The 14774-nt window shown below is 42.9% G+C and overlaps 1 protein-coding gene across 5 annotated transcripts in view; it reads right to left on the reverse strand.

Moving 5' to 3' along the window:
* The window catches only part of YEATS2 (YEATS domain containing 2), a 98606-nt gene extending 93776 nt beyond the window's left edge, over window positions 1-4830 (reverse strand). For 4 of the 5 annotated variants that reach the window (XM_076003594.1, XM_076003584.1, XM_076003587.1 and 1 more), the window contains exon 1: window positions 4460-4647. In XM_076003594.1, coding sequence (XP_075859709.1) covers window positions 4460-4632 — 173 coding nt within the window. In that variant the 5' untranslated portion in view covers window positions 4633-4647. The other variant, XM_076003599.1, reaches the window with a different exon arrangement.
* Between the last annotated feature and the right edge of the window lie 9944 nt (window positions 4831-14774).

The raw sequence follows: 14774 nt of genomic DNA on the forward strand, positions 1-14774 counted from the left end.
ATAGAGAGAAGATTTCAATGGGGCAATAGGAAACTTTTGGGGATGATGGATATGTTTACTATCTTGATTGTGGTTATCGTTTCACAGGTATATGAATGTCAAAACTTATCAAATTGTACACCTTGTATATGTACAGTTTGTGGCATGCCAACAATAAAGCTGTTTAAAAACACACACACACAACTATTAAATACAGTCTGCCAAAAAATGTACAAAGAATATGCAATGAAAACCCTCAAACATTGAGATGAGAATGTTAAATGGTACAGCCTCCATGGAAAACAGTTTGGTGGTTTCTCAAAAAGAACTGCCTTGAGACCTAGCAATTCCACTCGTAGGTATATATCCAAGAGAACTGAAAACATATGTCTATACAAAAACATTTACATGAATGTTCATAACAGTATTCATAATAGTGAAAAAGTGGAAACAATGCAAATGTCCATCTATTGATGAATGTATAAACACAATGTGGTATATTCCTACAATTCTTAGCAATAAGAAGAAATGCTACAACATGGAAACACCTGGAAAACACTGTGCTATGTGAAAGAAGCCAGATACAAAAAGCCACATGTTGTATGAAATGTTTAGAACAGGCAAATCCACAGACACAGAAAGTACTTGACAGAGGACGTGGGGAGAGGAGAATTGACACTGACTACTAATAGGTAGGGAGTTTCTTTTTGGAGTGATAGAAACATTATGGAATTAAGTGATGGTATTTGTGCAACTTGGTGAATATACTAAAAACCACCGAATTACACATTTTTAAAACAATCAACTCTAAGTTATGTGAATTATATCTCAATTTTAAAAGTATACTCACACTCAGATAAACTAAATTTTAACAAAATACATAGCAATCAGCAGTGTATCTGCAACTCTGTGCATAAAACCATTACAAATAAAATTGAAGCCTCCCCTGCACTCTCCTCACCATCAGCCTCCATTTACCACCACAAAACAGGTTCCCCTCCGTAGCTCACTCTTGAGATAAGCAGAATAAATAATTCTTGTCTAGAACTAGTTCTTCTACCTCTCCCCATCTGCTGTCATCAAAGTTCACATGCCTGAACATCTCATAATTATCCTCCCATGGGTTCATATTTCATCTCTACCTTCTCCACTCACTAAACTGCTCTTCATCCTTCAAGAATCAAATTCCGACTCGACTCATCCATGAACTCTAGCCTTTGAAAACTTTTTTTTCTAACTCCCACAGAACAGATGATACAGAAACAATCTGCTTCTTAAGCCTTGTTTTCTGAGTGAGAGGTGCACCAAGCCCCACCCTCCACTCTGCAGCAGTATAGAAAACAGACTGAAAAAGGAGCAAATAAAAGCAGGGAGATTGGGGTGGGGGTGGGGCGGGTGTCAATTAAAGAAAGTGGCAATGAAGATTCAAATAAATATCCATGTTTTTTTAAACTGAATTTCTCAAATGGAAAAGAATTCATGGTTGAATGGGAAGACTAACTTAAATGTTAGTTCTTTTCTTTCTACAGATTTTATAATAAAAATCGTCAGCTGGTGCGTGGCTCACACCTATAATCCTAGCACTTTGGGAGGCCAAGGTGGGAGGATCACTAGAGGCCAGAAGTTCCAGACCAGCCTGAGCAAGAGTGAGAAAAAACATAGAAAACACAGAAAAATTAGCTGGGCATGGAGGTGCATACCTATAGTCCCAACTACTCAAGAGGCTGAGGCAAGAGGGTTGCTTGGGCCCAGGAGATCATGGTTAGAGGCCAGGGCACTCCTGCCTGGGCCAGACAGTATGAGACTATGCTTAAAAAAATAAATAAATAGGCCGGGCGTGGTGGCTCACGCTTGTAATCCTAGCACTCTGGGAGGCCGAGGCAGGCGGATTGCTCAAGGTCAGGAGTTCAAAACCAGCCTGAGCGAGACCCTGTCTCTACTATAAAAATAGAAAGAAATTAATTGGCCAACAAATATATATATATAAAATTAGCCGGGCATGGTGGCGCGTGCCTGTAGTCCCAGCTACTCGGGAGGCTGAGGCAGGAGGATTGCTTGAGCCCAGGAGTTTGAGGTTGCTGTGAGCTAGGCTGACGCCACGGCACTCACTCTAGCCTGGGCAACAAAGCGAGACTCTGTCTCAAAAAAAAATAAAATAAAAAAATAAATAAATAAATAAATAGGCTGGGGGGCATGGCTCATGCCTGTAATCCTCGCACTCTGGGAGGCCAAGGTGGGTGGATCGCCCAAGGTCAGGAGCTTGAAACCAGCCTGAGCAAGAGTGAGACCCCATCTCTACTAAAAATAGAAAGAAATTAATTGGCCAACTAAAAATACATAGAAAAAATTAGCCGGGCATGGTGGCACATGCCTGTAGTCCCAGCTATTCAGGAGGCTGAGGCAGAAGGATTGCTTGAGCCCAGGAGTTTGAGATTGCTATGAGCTAGGCTGACACCACAGCACTCTAGCCGGGGCAACAGAGTGAGACTCTGCCTAAAAAATAAATAAATAAAAAGTCCAAAGCAACCTATAGTCATCCAAAGAGCATGAAGGTATTTAAAACTGTACGAAAAACAGATGGGGAAAATTTTGCATGGTATATGTCAAGCTACGTATTTTTAATATCTAAAGAACTTTTGGCAATCAATTAGGAAACAAAAAAGATGCACAGGAAAAGGAATAGAAATGCACAAATGGCCAATAAATGTGGAAAAAAAATTCAAGCACACTAGTAATCAAAAAATGAAAAACAAAAAAGATACCAATTTTCATCTAACAAATTCAGTTTGGGGGCAGATGGAGATAAGGGGCACTTTTTTCTATTTCTTCACTTCCTCACATCCCATTCAACTATTCCAATCTGGTTCCCACCTCTCTCTTCCAGAGCTGTGGTAGGAACAATGACCAAAACCAATAATGTCCATGTGGCCAAACCCAATCAAGAATCTTACTAAGCATCTTAGAAGCAGTGATAGAGGATCCATTCTCCATCTTCCAGAAATTTAACTCTCTCTTGGCTTCCATGATACCAGTCTCTTGCTTTTTCTCCTGCATCACTAGCTATTTCTGTGTCCTTTGCTCAATCTTCCTCATCTGCCTGACTGAGAAATATCTGAATGCCTGAGCCCTTTGCATTCCTCTGTCTATACTCTTTCCCTAAGTAATCTCACATGGTCCCATACCTTTGAGTATCATTTCTAAATTTTATCTCTAGCTCAAGCCACTCTTCCCTGAATTCCAGACCTGTACGTCCAAACTGCCTCTTCAACATACTGACTTCACACTGTGCAGCTCAAATTTAATACATCCAAAGTAAGAATTCATGATTTTTCTCACCTCAAATTTCTCTTCCATTCCTCATCTCAGTAAACAATATCCATCTACTCAGTTGCTCAAAACAAAAATCAAAAAAGCAAAGACTCTTCCCTTTCCTTCACCAATCCGTTTCCAAGTCTTCTTCGTTCTTCCTCCAAAATGTTTTAAAACCTTTTTACTCTTCCCCATCCCCACTGCCATGGGCCTAGTCCAAGCCACTGCAAGCAGCACAGTAACTGATCTCCCAAATTCCACTCCAGCCTTCTTCCACCACATAGCAGATCATGCTATGTGCCTCCTTAAAACCTTCAAAAGCTTCCCATAAAAACTAAACTCCTAACCAGAGTATCATCTGCCCCTATCTTTGAAAGCATATACACAACCCAAAATATAAACCCAATGGTATTATCTCTAGACAGTAAATCTACTTTTACTCGTTTTGCTTGTCTGTACTTTTAAATTTTTCTACAATGAATACTTGCTACTTATTAAGAAAGAGGAAATGATACTGCTGAATACTATATAATACTACACCGCATTTTTCTTACACGTTAGAGAGAAAAGGGAATGGAAAATGTAGGTCAACTCTGTAACTGTTAAGGAATATGCTTAGATGAAAATACCAGCAAACATCTATCAAAACTCTAAGGCTGATGTGTCAGGGCTGTAGGACTGGTAATATTTTTCCTCCTCTAATTTCTATTTTTAACATAAGTACATTCATAATAGGGGGGGAAAGGTTATGGTATAAACCTCACTGTCTCCTGCAATCTGGCCACAGCCCACCAAGCCAGCTTTTCTTGTGGGTCCTCACTTTCCACTCCAACCCCGCACTGTCTCACACCTCTGGGGCGTTCACTCCAGCACCGTCCCCAGAATATTCTCCAAGCTTTCTAAATCCTGCTCATCCTTCACGAGAGTGGGGGTTGGGGGAGGGACGGTAGGGATGGCGACAGGTTGGAGGGACGATCCAGGATTCTTTGGTGAATCCACAACTTGCCGGTGCTGGGGCCACATCTCGTCTCCAGCGCCATCAGCAGGCCGCCAGGCTTACCGTCGAACGCTCCCGCCGCTGGGGCTCCAGGGCCCCCAGTCCTTCAGGGAGCGCTGCGCCGGGCTGAAACCCCCCACTCACACCTGAATCCCGACGCTCCGCGACACTCACCACAGGAACCTCTCCTCTCCGCAGTCACCAGCTCCCCGCCCTCCCCTCAGCCGGGAACTCGCCGGTCCCGCCTCGGCGCTGCCCGCGGGGTGGGGGAGGGGCGCGCACGTGCCCGCGCCGCCCCCGCCCAGACAATGCCCTGGAGAGCGGGGCGCGCGCCCGGGCAGCCCCATCCTGCTCCCGCCAACACTCACCCTTGCCCGGGTGTCGGGCTGCAGCGCGGGCCCCGCCGGGCGCCGCGAGAGAGCACGGCGAGGCACGCGAGCCGAGGAAGCCCCACGGAGCCGCCCCGCCACGAGGACCCAGCGACCCCGCAGCCCGCGGAAGCACACGGCTCCGCGAAGCCCGCCCGGCCTGTTCCGCCCCGCGCGTCAGCAGCAGGGGCGGGGCGCGGCGGCGGCGGCGGCGCGCGCGGGCGCGCGCGCGCGTTCTGGGGGCGGAGCTCGCAGGGATAGGGGCGTGGCTGGCCCAGGCTCCGACCCTGGCCTTCGCTGTGGCGCCTCCAGGACAGTGTGGGCATCGGTTCTGGCGTAGGCACCATCATCCTTCATTTACCTGCCTAGGAGATGGCAAGTTCCAGCCCCAAGTTTGACAAAATACTCAGTCTACCGTCATTTATGAGTTTCCATAGTAATAACAATAATAACAATGATTTTTTTGTGTGCCAGCTTGTGCCAAACTCTATGCTAGGTGCTAGGGACACAAATTAACAATAATTAATAAATAATTATTACCAACCCATTTTACAGATGTGGAAACTAAGGCTCAGAAAAATTAGGAGTTATCTAGATCACACAACTAGTGAGTGACAATGCGTCAAGTTCAGTTTTCCCCCTAACTATCTCTGAGGTTACCTTCTCTTTCATTCTTGTACCATCCTACCCAGGACCCATCTCTCTGCCCAAGACTGCGGTAGCCTCCCAATTGGTCTCCAGGGATCTACTTCTGCCTGCCTTCAATCTTTTCTCCTCAATGTGTAAAGATTTACCACTAGAGCTGGGTGGTGGGTTTACCAGGTTCAATTTGTTATACTTTACATACATGTTATCAATTTTTTGATGTATGTAATATTCGATAATGTTTTAAGGGATTTTCTCCTATATCCCCAATTGCAAGCCCAGTGCATTGCACACAGTATGTACTAAAAAAGTTTTTTTTGAAAGTATGAATAGTAGAAAGCTCTGCATGATGAGGGAATAGGGGAATTAATAATATGTCACCACTGGCCTCCTGACCTTAAGGTCTATTAGAGGTAAAATTAGATTAACAATAAATTTGTTCAACAAATTTTTTTTTTTTTTTGAGACAGAATCTCACTTTGTTGCCCAGGCTAGAGTGAGTGGCGTGGCGTCAGCCTAGCTCACAGCAACCTCAAACTCCTGGGCTTGAGTGATCCTTCTGCCTCAGCCTCCCGAGGAGCTGGGACTACAGGCATGCGCCACTATGCCCGGCTAATTTTTTCTATGTATATGAGTTGGCCAATTAATTTCTATTTATAGTAGAGAAGGGGTCTTGCTCTTGCTCAGGCTGGTTTCGAACTCCTGACCTCAAGCAATCCGCCCGCCTCGGCCTCCCAGAGTGCTAGGATTACAGGTGTGAGCCACTGCGCCTGGCCTTATCAAATTTTTATTGCATTTCTACTCTATTTACTGGTGCTGTGTTCCAAGCACTATATTAGGAACTGAGGACACAGAAGTGAACAAAGACCGGGCGCGGTGGCTCACGCCTGTAATCCTAGCACTCTGTGAGGCCCAGGCGGGTGGATTGCTCGAGGTCGGGAGTTCTAAACCAGCCTGAGAGAGACCCCGTCTCTACTAAAAATAGAAAGAAATTCATTGACCAACTAAAAATATATATACAAAAAAAATTAGCCGGGCATGGTGGTGCATGCCTGTAGTCCCAGCTACTTGGGAGGCTGAGGCAGGAGGATCACTTGAGCCCAGGAGTTTGAGGTTGCTGTGAGCTAGGCTGACGCCACAGCACTCACTCTAGCCTGGGCAACAAAAAGAGACTCTGTCTCAAAAAAAAAAAAGTGAACAAAGCAGAATTCCTGCCCTTGTGAAATTTAGAGTCTAATTATCACATAAAAAGGAAACTTAATTTAATCTGAAAGGCTAAGAAAGGCTTCCTTGATCCTTAAGCTAAGACTCAAGAGAGAATGCAAAAATTGGGGAGATAAAAAGTGAATTTCACAGAGAGAGAGGTAGGTAAGAGGTCTGAAAGAGTGTGTTTATGTCCCTCAACTCTTGGAGTCTAACCCTGAGGCAGCAGCATGGAGATACCCAACTAAGTGCTAAGGAAGCTAGAAGCGCACTTCCCCTGGTCTAGCTTGGAAGGCTGCCCAATTCTGGGAGAAGTCTCACACTGAGCAGGGCTCAGGAGCAGACTGTGGCGCTGGAAGGGAGAGGAGTCTGAGATAGTACTGCTGGGTCTCCACAGCTGGCAGATGGTGTGCCAGCAACCCAGACTTCTCGGTATGCTCCATGCTCCCTGCCGTGCAGAAAGTAGCAGGTTGAAAGCTATGGACAGGCCAATGGGCACTTGCCAGGGGGCAGGTTGTCCTAAGCAAAGGCCTTGTGATGGACTGATGGGCAGGGAATAGCTGGAGAGTATAGCTGAGACTCCAGGGACGGGCAGAGCTGAAGATGCCAACAGAGCTGAGGCCCTCCTAAGTCTACTGCTGAGAGGAGCAGCCATGGAGGAGTCAGGGTGAAAGGTGAGACATCAGACTCTGAAGGTACTGAGGCAATGATTCACGAGCTTGCCAGCCAACCAGCTCCACAGCTGATGCCAGCAGGGCAGTGGTGACCAGGAGTGACCAGGAACATAGCAGCAGAGGCCAGTGAGGACTTCTTACAACTGTGCACACAAATCTGAAACACCCCCCCCCCACTTTGAGGCTTCCCCTGCATCCCATAGGCCGCCTTGGGAAGTCAAGGGGAGGAGGGGAAAGTTCTGTTAGGACTGCAACTTTGAACCATTTACCCCAAAATTACCAAAAATGAAACTATTTTATTTTTTTCTTCATATTTTGATAGATTTAGGTGTACAATGAAACTATTTTAGACCAGAAAGGACTCAGATAACTTTCACTGGCAAGTTGAAGTTTAGCCCACTCCCTGACAGGAATGAGAGCCCTTGAGAACGATCACATCATTTAAAGAGAAATAACACAGCTACAGATTTTTACACACATGCTTGCAGTGTCGACATTTCAGTAACGGAGATAAGCTCTATGAAAGAAGTGGGCAGGATGTTAGGGAAGCACAACTCAGGGGAACCAAATTTAATGTGAAGGTAGAAAAGGCCTCTTTGAAAAATTAGTAAGTGAAACCTGAAGAAGTGGAAACTGTTGGGAAGGTTAAAGCCTGAGACTAGGTGAGAAGGAATCCCAGGGCGCCTTAAGTAAGAGCAGAGTGGCCAGGGCTGGGGCTGAGGGCTAGGGAGGAGCAGGATCATGCAGGGAAGTGGTGGTAAGATTTTGATCTTTATCACAAGAGCAACAGGAAGTCCTCGAACGGTTTTAAGCAGGGGAGTGATGTTCAATACAGTATTCTATTTGCCCTTTTAGAAAGATCATTTGCCCCAGCAAATGGGTGGGGAATGACTGGAGGGATGTGTGAACAGAGAAACAGTGAGACGGTTGGAAAGCAATTTGAGTCATCTGGGTGAAAAATGAAGGTGGCTTATACTGGGCAGTGGAGATGGATGGAATAGATAGGTAAAAGAACTATGGAGAAAATACCAAAGACTTGGTCATGAACTGGGAGAAGACTGGCCCCTACTAAGTCAATTGGCCCCTTAGAAAAAGCTGCCCCTTCCTCCAAGCAGATCCCACCTTGCTCTGGGGCTTGGCAAGTTGCTAGAGGCTGGATTTCAGGCCTCTAGTTGGCCATACCCCTTAGATAGCACTTGCCTGCACAACCACTGGGGGTGGGCTGGGAGGGAGAAGTTTAGGAGGGAGAGAACTGGGGTGACTCCCAGGTTTCTAGCACTGGCAAATGGTGGGTGGTGGTGCCATTTACTGAGAGGAGGGAGGCTGAAGGAAGAACAGATTTTGTATGTTTGGGGTGAGAGAATCAAGAACTTCCTGTGGGACATTTTAAGTTTGAGGCATCACCTGAAGATAGTATATCTGTAAATCTGACTGTGGTCAGGGGAGACCTGATGGGTGGCACTGTCAACATACTGTTGTCAACAGGTAGCTCGTGAGAGCCAGTGAGGTTGCCATGGAAGAGAGTGCGGTGTGGACAGGTTGCACAGCCACAGCCTGCAGATGTCAACATTTTTACTTTAAACATACCAACATTTCAAACACTGAGAAATTTCACATAATAACCTGGATTTCTGCTTCTATGAAAAATGAGAAGCTGTGGTAACCTGGCCCCACATTGTTACTAGATATCAGCTACACTACATACCAGGCAATGTTCCAAGGACTTCACAAATTTAATCCTCATGAGAACTTTATTAGTTTTATTCATACTTTAAGTAAGAGAAAACTGAAGCACAAACAGGTTGAGTTAACTTAGCTGTCTCAGACAGCCAAGAAATGTGGAGCTGGGTTGCAGACCCAGAAAGTCTGGCCCCAGGGTCCGAGAGCTTAGCTGACGTACCAGGGAAGCAGCTAGAAAGCTGCACTCCCATTTAGAAAAGGTGAAACATTTATACAATCTGAAGAGAAACCAGAGTATTGCCCTCCCATTTAGAGAAGCCCTATTGCCTTCAGGGTGAAGGTCCCAACACACCCTAGGGTTTTCTTGACACCCTTCCTCATCTAAGTCTGAGCAGGAGTTGCCATTTATTATTTTACTCGCACTGCTATTTTCTCATACTAGAGAGTTATTTCTCTATAACCATGCCAAGTAGAAAATTAAAAATACTCAATTAAGACATCTAACTCCAGCCAGGTTTGGTGGTGCACACCTATAGCCCCAGCTCTTCAGAGGCCACGGCAGAAGGATCACTTGAGCCCAGGATAAGAATTTAAAAATAATTAGACCATGAAACTTCAGCTTGTGTATTAATTGTCAGATTAAAATTCGTGAAAATAAATTAACAAATATTTATGAGAAACTCTTAAGTATGTTTCTATGCTTCTGATACAATCATATTTCTTGAAGTGATCTATCATTCCCAAGTATATGAGATTAAAATGACCCAGAGAGGCTGGGCTCGGTGGCTCATGCCTATAATCCCAGCACTTTGGGAGGTGGTGATAAGAGGATTGCTTGAGGCCAAGAGTTGGAGACCAGCTCTGGCAACATAGGAAGACCCCCATCTCTAGAAAAAAAAGAAAAAAAGAAAATGACCCAGAGACAAGGCAGCTAAAATGTTAAACAACTGACTTTTTAATTTTAGATAGCGTTATTTAGATAAAACCAATCTCCTTAGACTGAGGTAAGGAAGACTTTGACAATATGCTAAAACTTGATTTCAAGTCTTGGAGTCTTGGGGAAAAAATACGGTTTTAGTCAGTTGTCAGTTTGAGGTCTTGTCTTATAGACTTATTTTTATTATTATTATTTTAATGAGGTCTCTCTTTGTTGCGTAGGCTGAATTCAGAACTCCTAGGCTCAAAGGATCTTCCTACCTCATCCTCCGAAGTAGTTGGGACTACAAGTGTGAACTACTGCATCTGGTTTTTCTTATGGACTCTACCTAACTGGGAAAGGGGAATAGAGTGGTTTGGATTGCTCACCAGTCTGTTAGTAAACGTGTGGGAGTGACGGGTGGTGGTGGATGTTAAATGTACAATATTAGTGAAAGGAAAAGCTACATTTACTAAAGTTAGTCAGGAAAGTTTCAGGAATGCTGACATTGACCGAAGAAAAGGAGCCCAGTGTTTGGGGGGTGGTGCTCATGCTGGGAGCTGGTGCCCAATAGCTTGAGGGCTCAAATTGGGGTGGGGGGAGTGGGCTGAAAGCAGCAATCAGAGAAACAAGGATAGCATGTGAAGGATAGTGAGCCCAGAGCCCAGAGCTTTCCATAATAGTGGAAAGCTGGCTCACATGGAAAATATTGCTAAGCTCTGACTCAGAGATACCCAAGCCCAAGGTATCCTGGCCTCCTTCCTAGGAAGACCAACTGCCCTTCCTAAGATTAACAGGAGTGGGACCCCCAGAAGGCTTCAGGTGATGAGGTTCCCTTATCCGAATGCTGATACTAATTAGACTGAGATTAGTAAAATGAGAATCCCACTTCTTAACAGCTCCAGGAAAACTGTTAAAGTTGTTAGAGCCTAGGAATTATACTCAGGCAGTTAAAAATAAATGATTGTCCCCAAACAGGTCAAAACATGAAACCAAATGTCTGATGATTGGCCTATTGAGATTTTGGCAAAACTGTATCCCACCCTTATAGATTTTATTGGGCCTTATCATAACCCAAAGGAGTCCATGTATTATACTTCTCCTATGCTAAATACTGAATATTTGTGACCCAAAATTAATATATTGAAACCTGATTCCCAGTGTGACAGTATTTGGAGCTGGGGCCTTGGGGAGGTGATTATATGAGTCCTTATGAATAGAATTTGTGCCCTTATTAAAGAGGTCTCAGAGTGATCCCTTGCCCCATCTGCCCTGTGAGGACACAGAAAGAAGAGAGCTGTCTATGAATTAGGAAAAGGGCCCTCATCAGAGGATGAATCTGTAGGCAGACACCTTGATATTGGACTTTCCAGCCTCCCAAACTGTGAGAAATTTGTTTGTAAGCCACTCAGTCTATAGTATTCTATTGTAGCAGCTGGGGTGGACTAAGACACCCGCCATGTGGATTGTGCAGTCATCACATAATACAAACATTGGGGGTGGAGGAGATGATGCAAGACATTTTCATTTATTAAAAAAAAAATAGATATCTGCCCCAGAAGGAAACATTCTATGATTGGAACTGGTTGGTTTCTCTGTTTTTTTTTTTTTTAATATAAAAATAAAACCTCTAGATATGGAGAAATTGGAATACTCATTCTCATTGCTGGTGGGACTATAAAAGGGTACAGCCACTTTGGAAACAGCTTGGCAGTTCCTCAAATGTTTAACATAGAGTTACCATCTGACCCAGCAATCCCACTCCTACATAAATATTGAAAATAAATGAAAATAATATGTCCACACAACATTTATACACAAATGTTCATAGCAAAAGCATGTATCTCAACAGAGTTGTTAATAAAAGAAACCTCTGGAGGGAGAATCACTTGAAGACCAGAGTTCGAAACCAGCCTGGGCGACATAGCGAGATCCTATCTCTACAATAAATAAATAAATAAATTAGCTGAATGTGGTGGTATGCACTTATAGTCCCAGCTATTTGAGCCCAGGAGTTCAAGGCTGCAGTGAGCTATGATCGTGTCACTGCACTCCAGCCTGGGGCAACAGAGCCAGACTCTGTGTCTTTGGAAAAACAAAAACAAAAAACAAAAAAACAACCTCTGGACACAGACTAAAAATGTCTAAAAATTACTTCTAAAGATAAGGTAAGGTAAAATAAATATAAAATTTCAGTTGTTAATAGGAAGGTTTCTGTTATGAGTTGGTTCTGATGGAATATGGACAATGTAAAAAGGGGAACATGCAAAAATGGTTCTACTTAAACCTTTGGGTCAAGTTTTTAAAGATTGAAGACTTTTTATTTTAATGTGGTTGTATATACTTATATCATTAATCAACTTTTAAGTGCCCAGTTAATACAATACTGAGATATATTCATTTATTGTTTTTAAATTGGACTTCCACACTACAGGTCTCTGTTGTGGAAGATAAAGACACTAACCTGAGCTTACTTATTTGTTGAAAGAATTTTTCATATCTTTGATGGTATTTACTTGTGTTGTCCTACACTAGCTTTTATCATAATCTTTTCCTTGCTTTGTATTTTATAACCTATCCATTCTAGAAATGCCCCCAGTCAAGAGGTATATTCCTGACTGTAAACAGCCCTCATTCTTCAGTGTAATGAGGCCACTGTTGGCCTAGACTGAGGATGCCCAAAACAAATAATGTTGCATATGTCGGGTTGCAAGAATTAATTACTGCCCAGAGTCCTATCCTTTGGACCCTGTTGTTAGACGTCTTATTCTGTCTTTAGAATGGGCCACTCAATGGCACATTCATGGGACATTGCCCTGTAATCAGATCTTAGATTTCTCCAATGAAAGTGAACAGGGGACTTTGGTTGGAAAGAGCACTATTCTATAACTTGACTTTGTCAGGGAGACACACCACATGTATAATTTTTATTTCTCCAAACATTCCCAAAGTCTTCTTTCTTTTTTTTTAATATGACCATTGCTATGTTTCTCTTTCTTTGCTTTATTCATAGGATAATTATGAATTTATCCTATTTTATATATTCAGAGTAACATATGTTTAGAGTAGTAAATTCATGCAGATTTGGTGTTACCTAGTTAAGCAGTAGATAATGTCAGAACAGTCATTGCTGGGGCTCAGAAACCAATATCCCAACATATAGCAGGAACTTGAGGTGATACACTGAAGAAGAAGCCTCAAAGTCTCTCTGTCCCACCCCCACCATCCTTTGTCTCTCCCATAGCACAGGATGAGGTAGTTATCCTCTGATGTTCCCTTATCTGCCCAAAGTCTGATCTGTCAAAGAAGAATATGACCTCTGGTTCCTTTCCTGAGTTTTCATTCACTAAACTCATATTGCAGGAAGAAAGGTTGAAGTCTGCCAACACACCTGGACAGACTTTTGTTACAAATCATCATCTGCTCTGCAGGCCCAACAGACTTTGTCCTAGGCCACTGTAATTCTTTAAACTCATTAAATTCCCCTAAAAATCATTTGCTACCTCTTATGATCATCCACACTTCCCCATTGCCCTTTCTCCTGTGAAGGGTATATAACCCCATTGCATGGTGGTTGTAATCACTCTGGGATACTTTGCATGCACATTAATAAATTTGTATGCTTTTTCTCCTATTAATCTGCCTTTTGTTAGTTGATTTTCAGGGAAACTTCAGAGGGTGAAGGGGAAGTTTTTCCTTGGCCCCTACATCATACATGTGCTTAAAGAAGAACTGTTCTCATTATAAAAGAGACAAAAGGAGAGGAAACTGTCAGAGAATTTTCCCTGCTGCTTTGTATTCTATTCCCTATAGTTAAGACCAAATCGAGAATTTGTTTTTCATGGCCGCAAATGCAGGCAGTCTTTTTTAAAAGAAAAAAAAAATCATGATATTGATTGATATGATAAACTGATAGTTATAAAAGCTCATATGATTTTTGACCCTTAATTACATATTACTTGTACAATGTTGACATCTATATTTTGTATAAACGATGTATGCAACAACATAGGGATAAAAAACTGTGCTTCCCCCTTTCCCTTTAATCACCCCTGTCCCTCCTTTTTGAAACTCTTCTTTTAGATGTGGCATACACAGTATCTTGGCAGATTTAGCATTCATTTCTAACCCTTTCTCTTTTCCCTTCTTCTGTAGAAGCTGGAAATTAAACACTCAATTTCCTGCCTCCCCTTGCATCCAGGAGTGACCATCTGACCATGTGTCTGATAGTTGGCTTTCTCATCAATTCTGTGAGCCTCTGCCACCTTCCAATAAATTCCCTATTCAGAGGGAGTTGTTTTTACTTGCAAGCCAACAAGGAATGTTGATCTTAGGCAAGCCACTTAGGAGGCTCTTCCACATAAGAGATGATAAAGGTCTTAACTAAGGCATTGATAGGGAGGATATAAAGATAGATAGATAGATAGATAGATAGATAGATAGATAGATAGATAGATAGATAGATAGATAGATAGATAGACAGACAGACAGACAGACTTAGATATCAAAGAGGAAGAGTTCCTGGCACTAAATAAATATTTGAAATGCATGTTTAAATAACAGAAAAGATTACTCCTGTATTTCTGACTTTGATAGGCAGTCAGTATTGTTGCTATTAACCAGAAGAGAAAATATAAGATATATGGATATTTTTGGAGAAAGAGGTTTTGGAATTTCAGGTGCTAGTAGTCCCATATTAAGAACTCGGATAGAAATTTGTATAAGACATTTGGATATATGAATCTTGACTGAACATTAGATTTTGGAGTCATCAAATACAGTCAAAACTAGAGCCTTAGGAGTAGGTAAAATTACCTAGAGTAATTTTCTGCAGGGTAAGAGGGAAGCCTGACAATTACTCTTAGGACAGAGGTGGAGAAAGAGCCCATAAAAAAGAAGTAAAAGGAAAAGTAGAAAAGAGTTCCATGACAGTAACCAAGACAAAAAAAAAAAAAAAAGGTAACCAACCTTTTCAAGTTGTAGGGGGATTAAATAAGACAAGG

Source organism: Microcebus murinus, chromosome 1 (assembly GCF_040939455.1).
Source record: "Microcebus murinus isolate Inina chromosome 1, M.murinus_Inina_mat1.0, whole genome shotgun sequence".
Taxonomy (NCBI): domain Eukaryota; kingdom Metazoa; phylum Chordata; class Mammalia; order Primates; family Cheirogaleidae; genus Microcebus; species Microcebus murinus.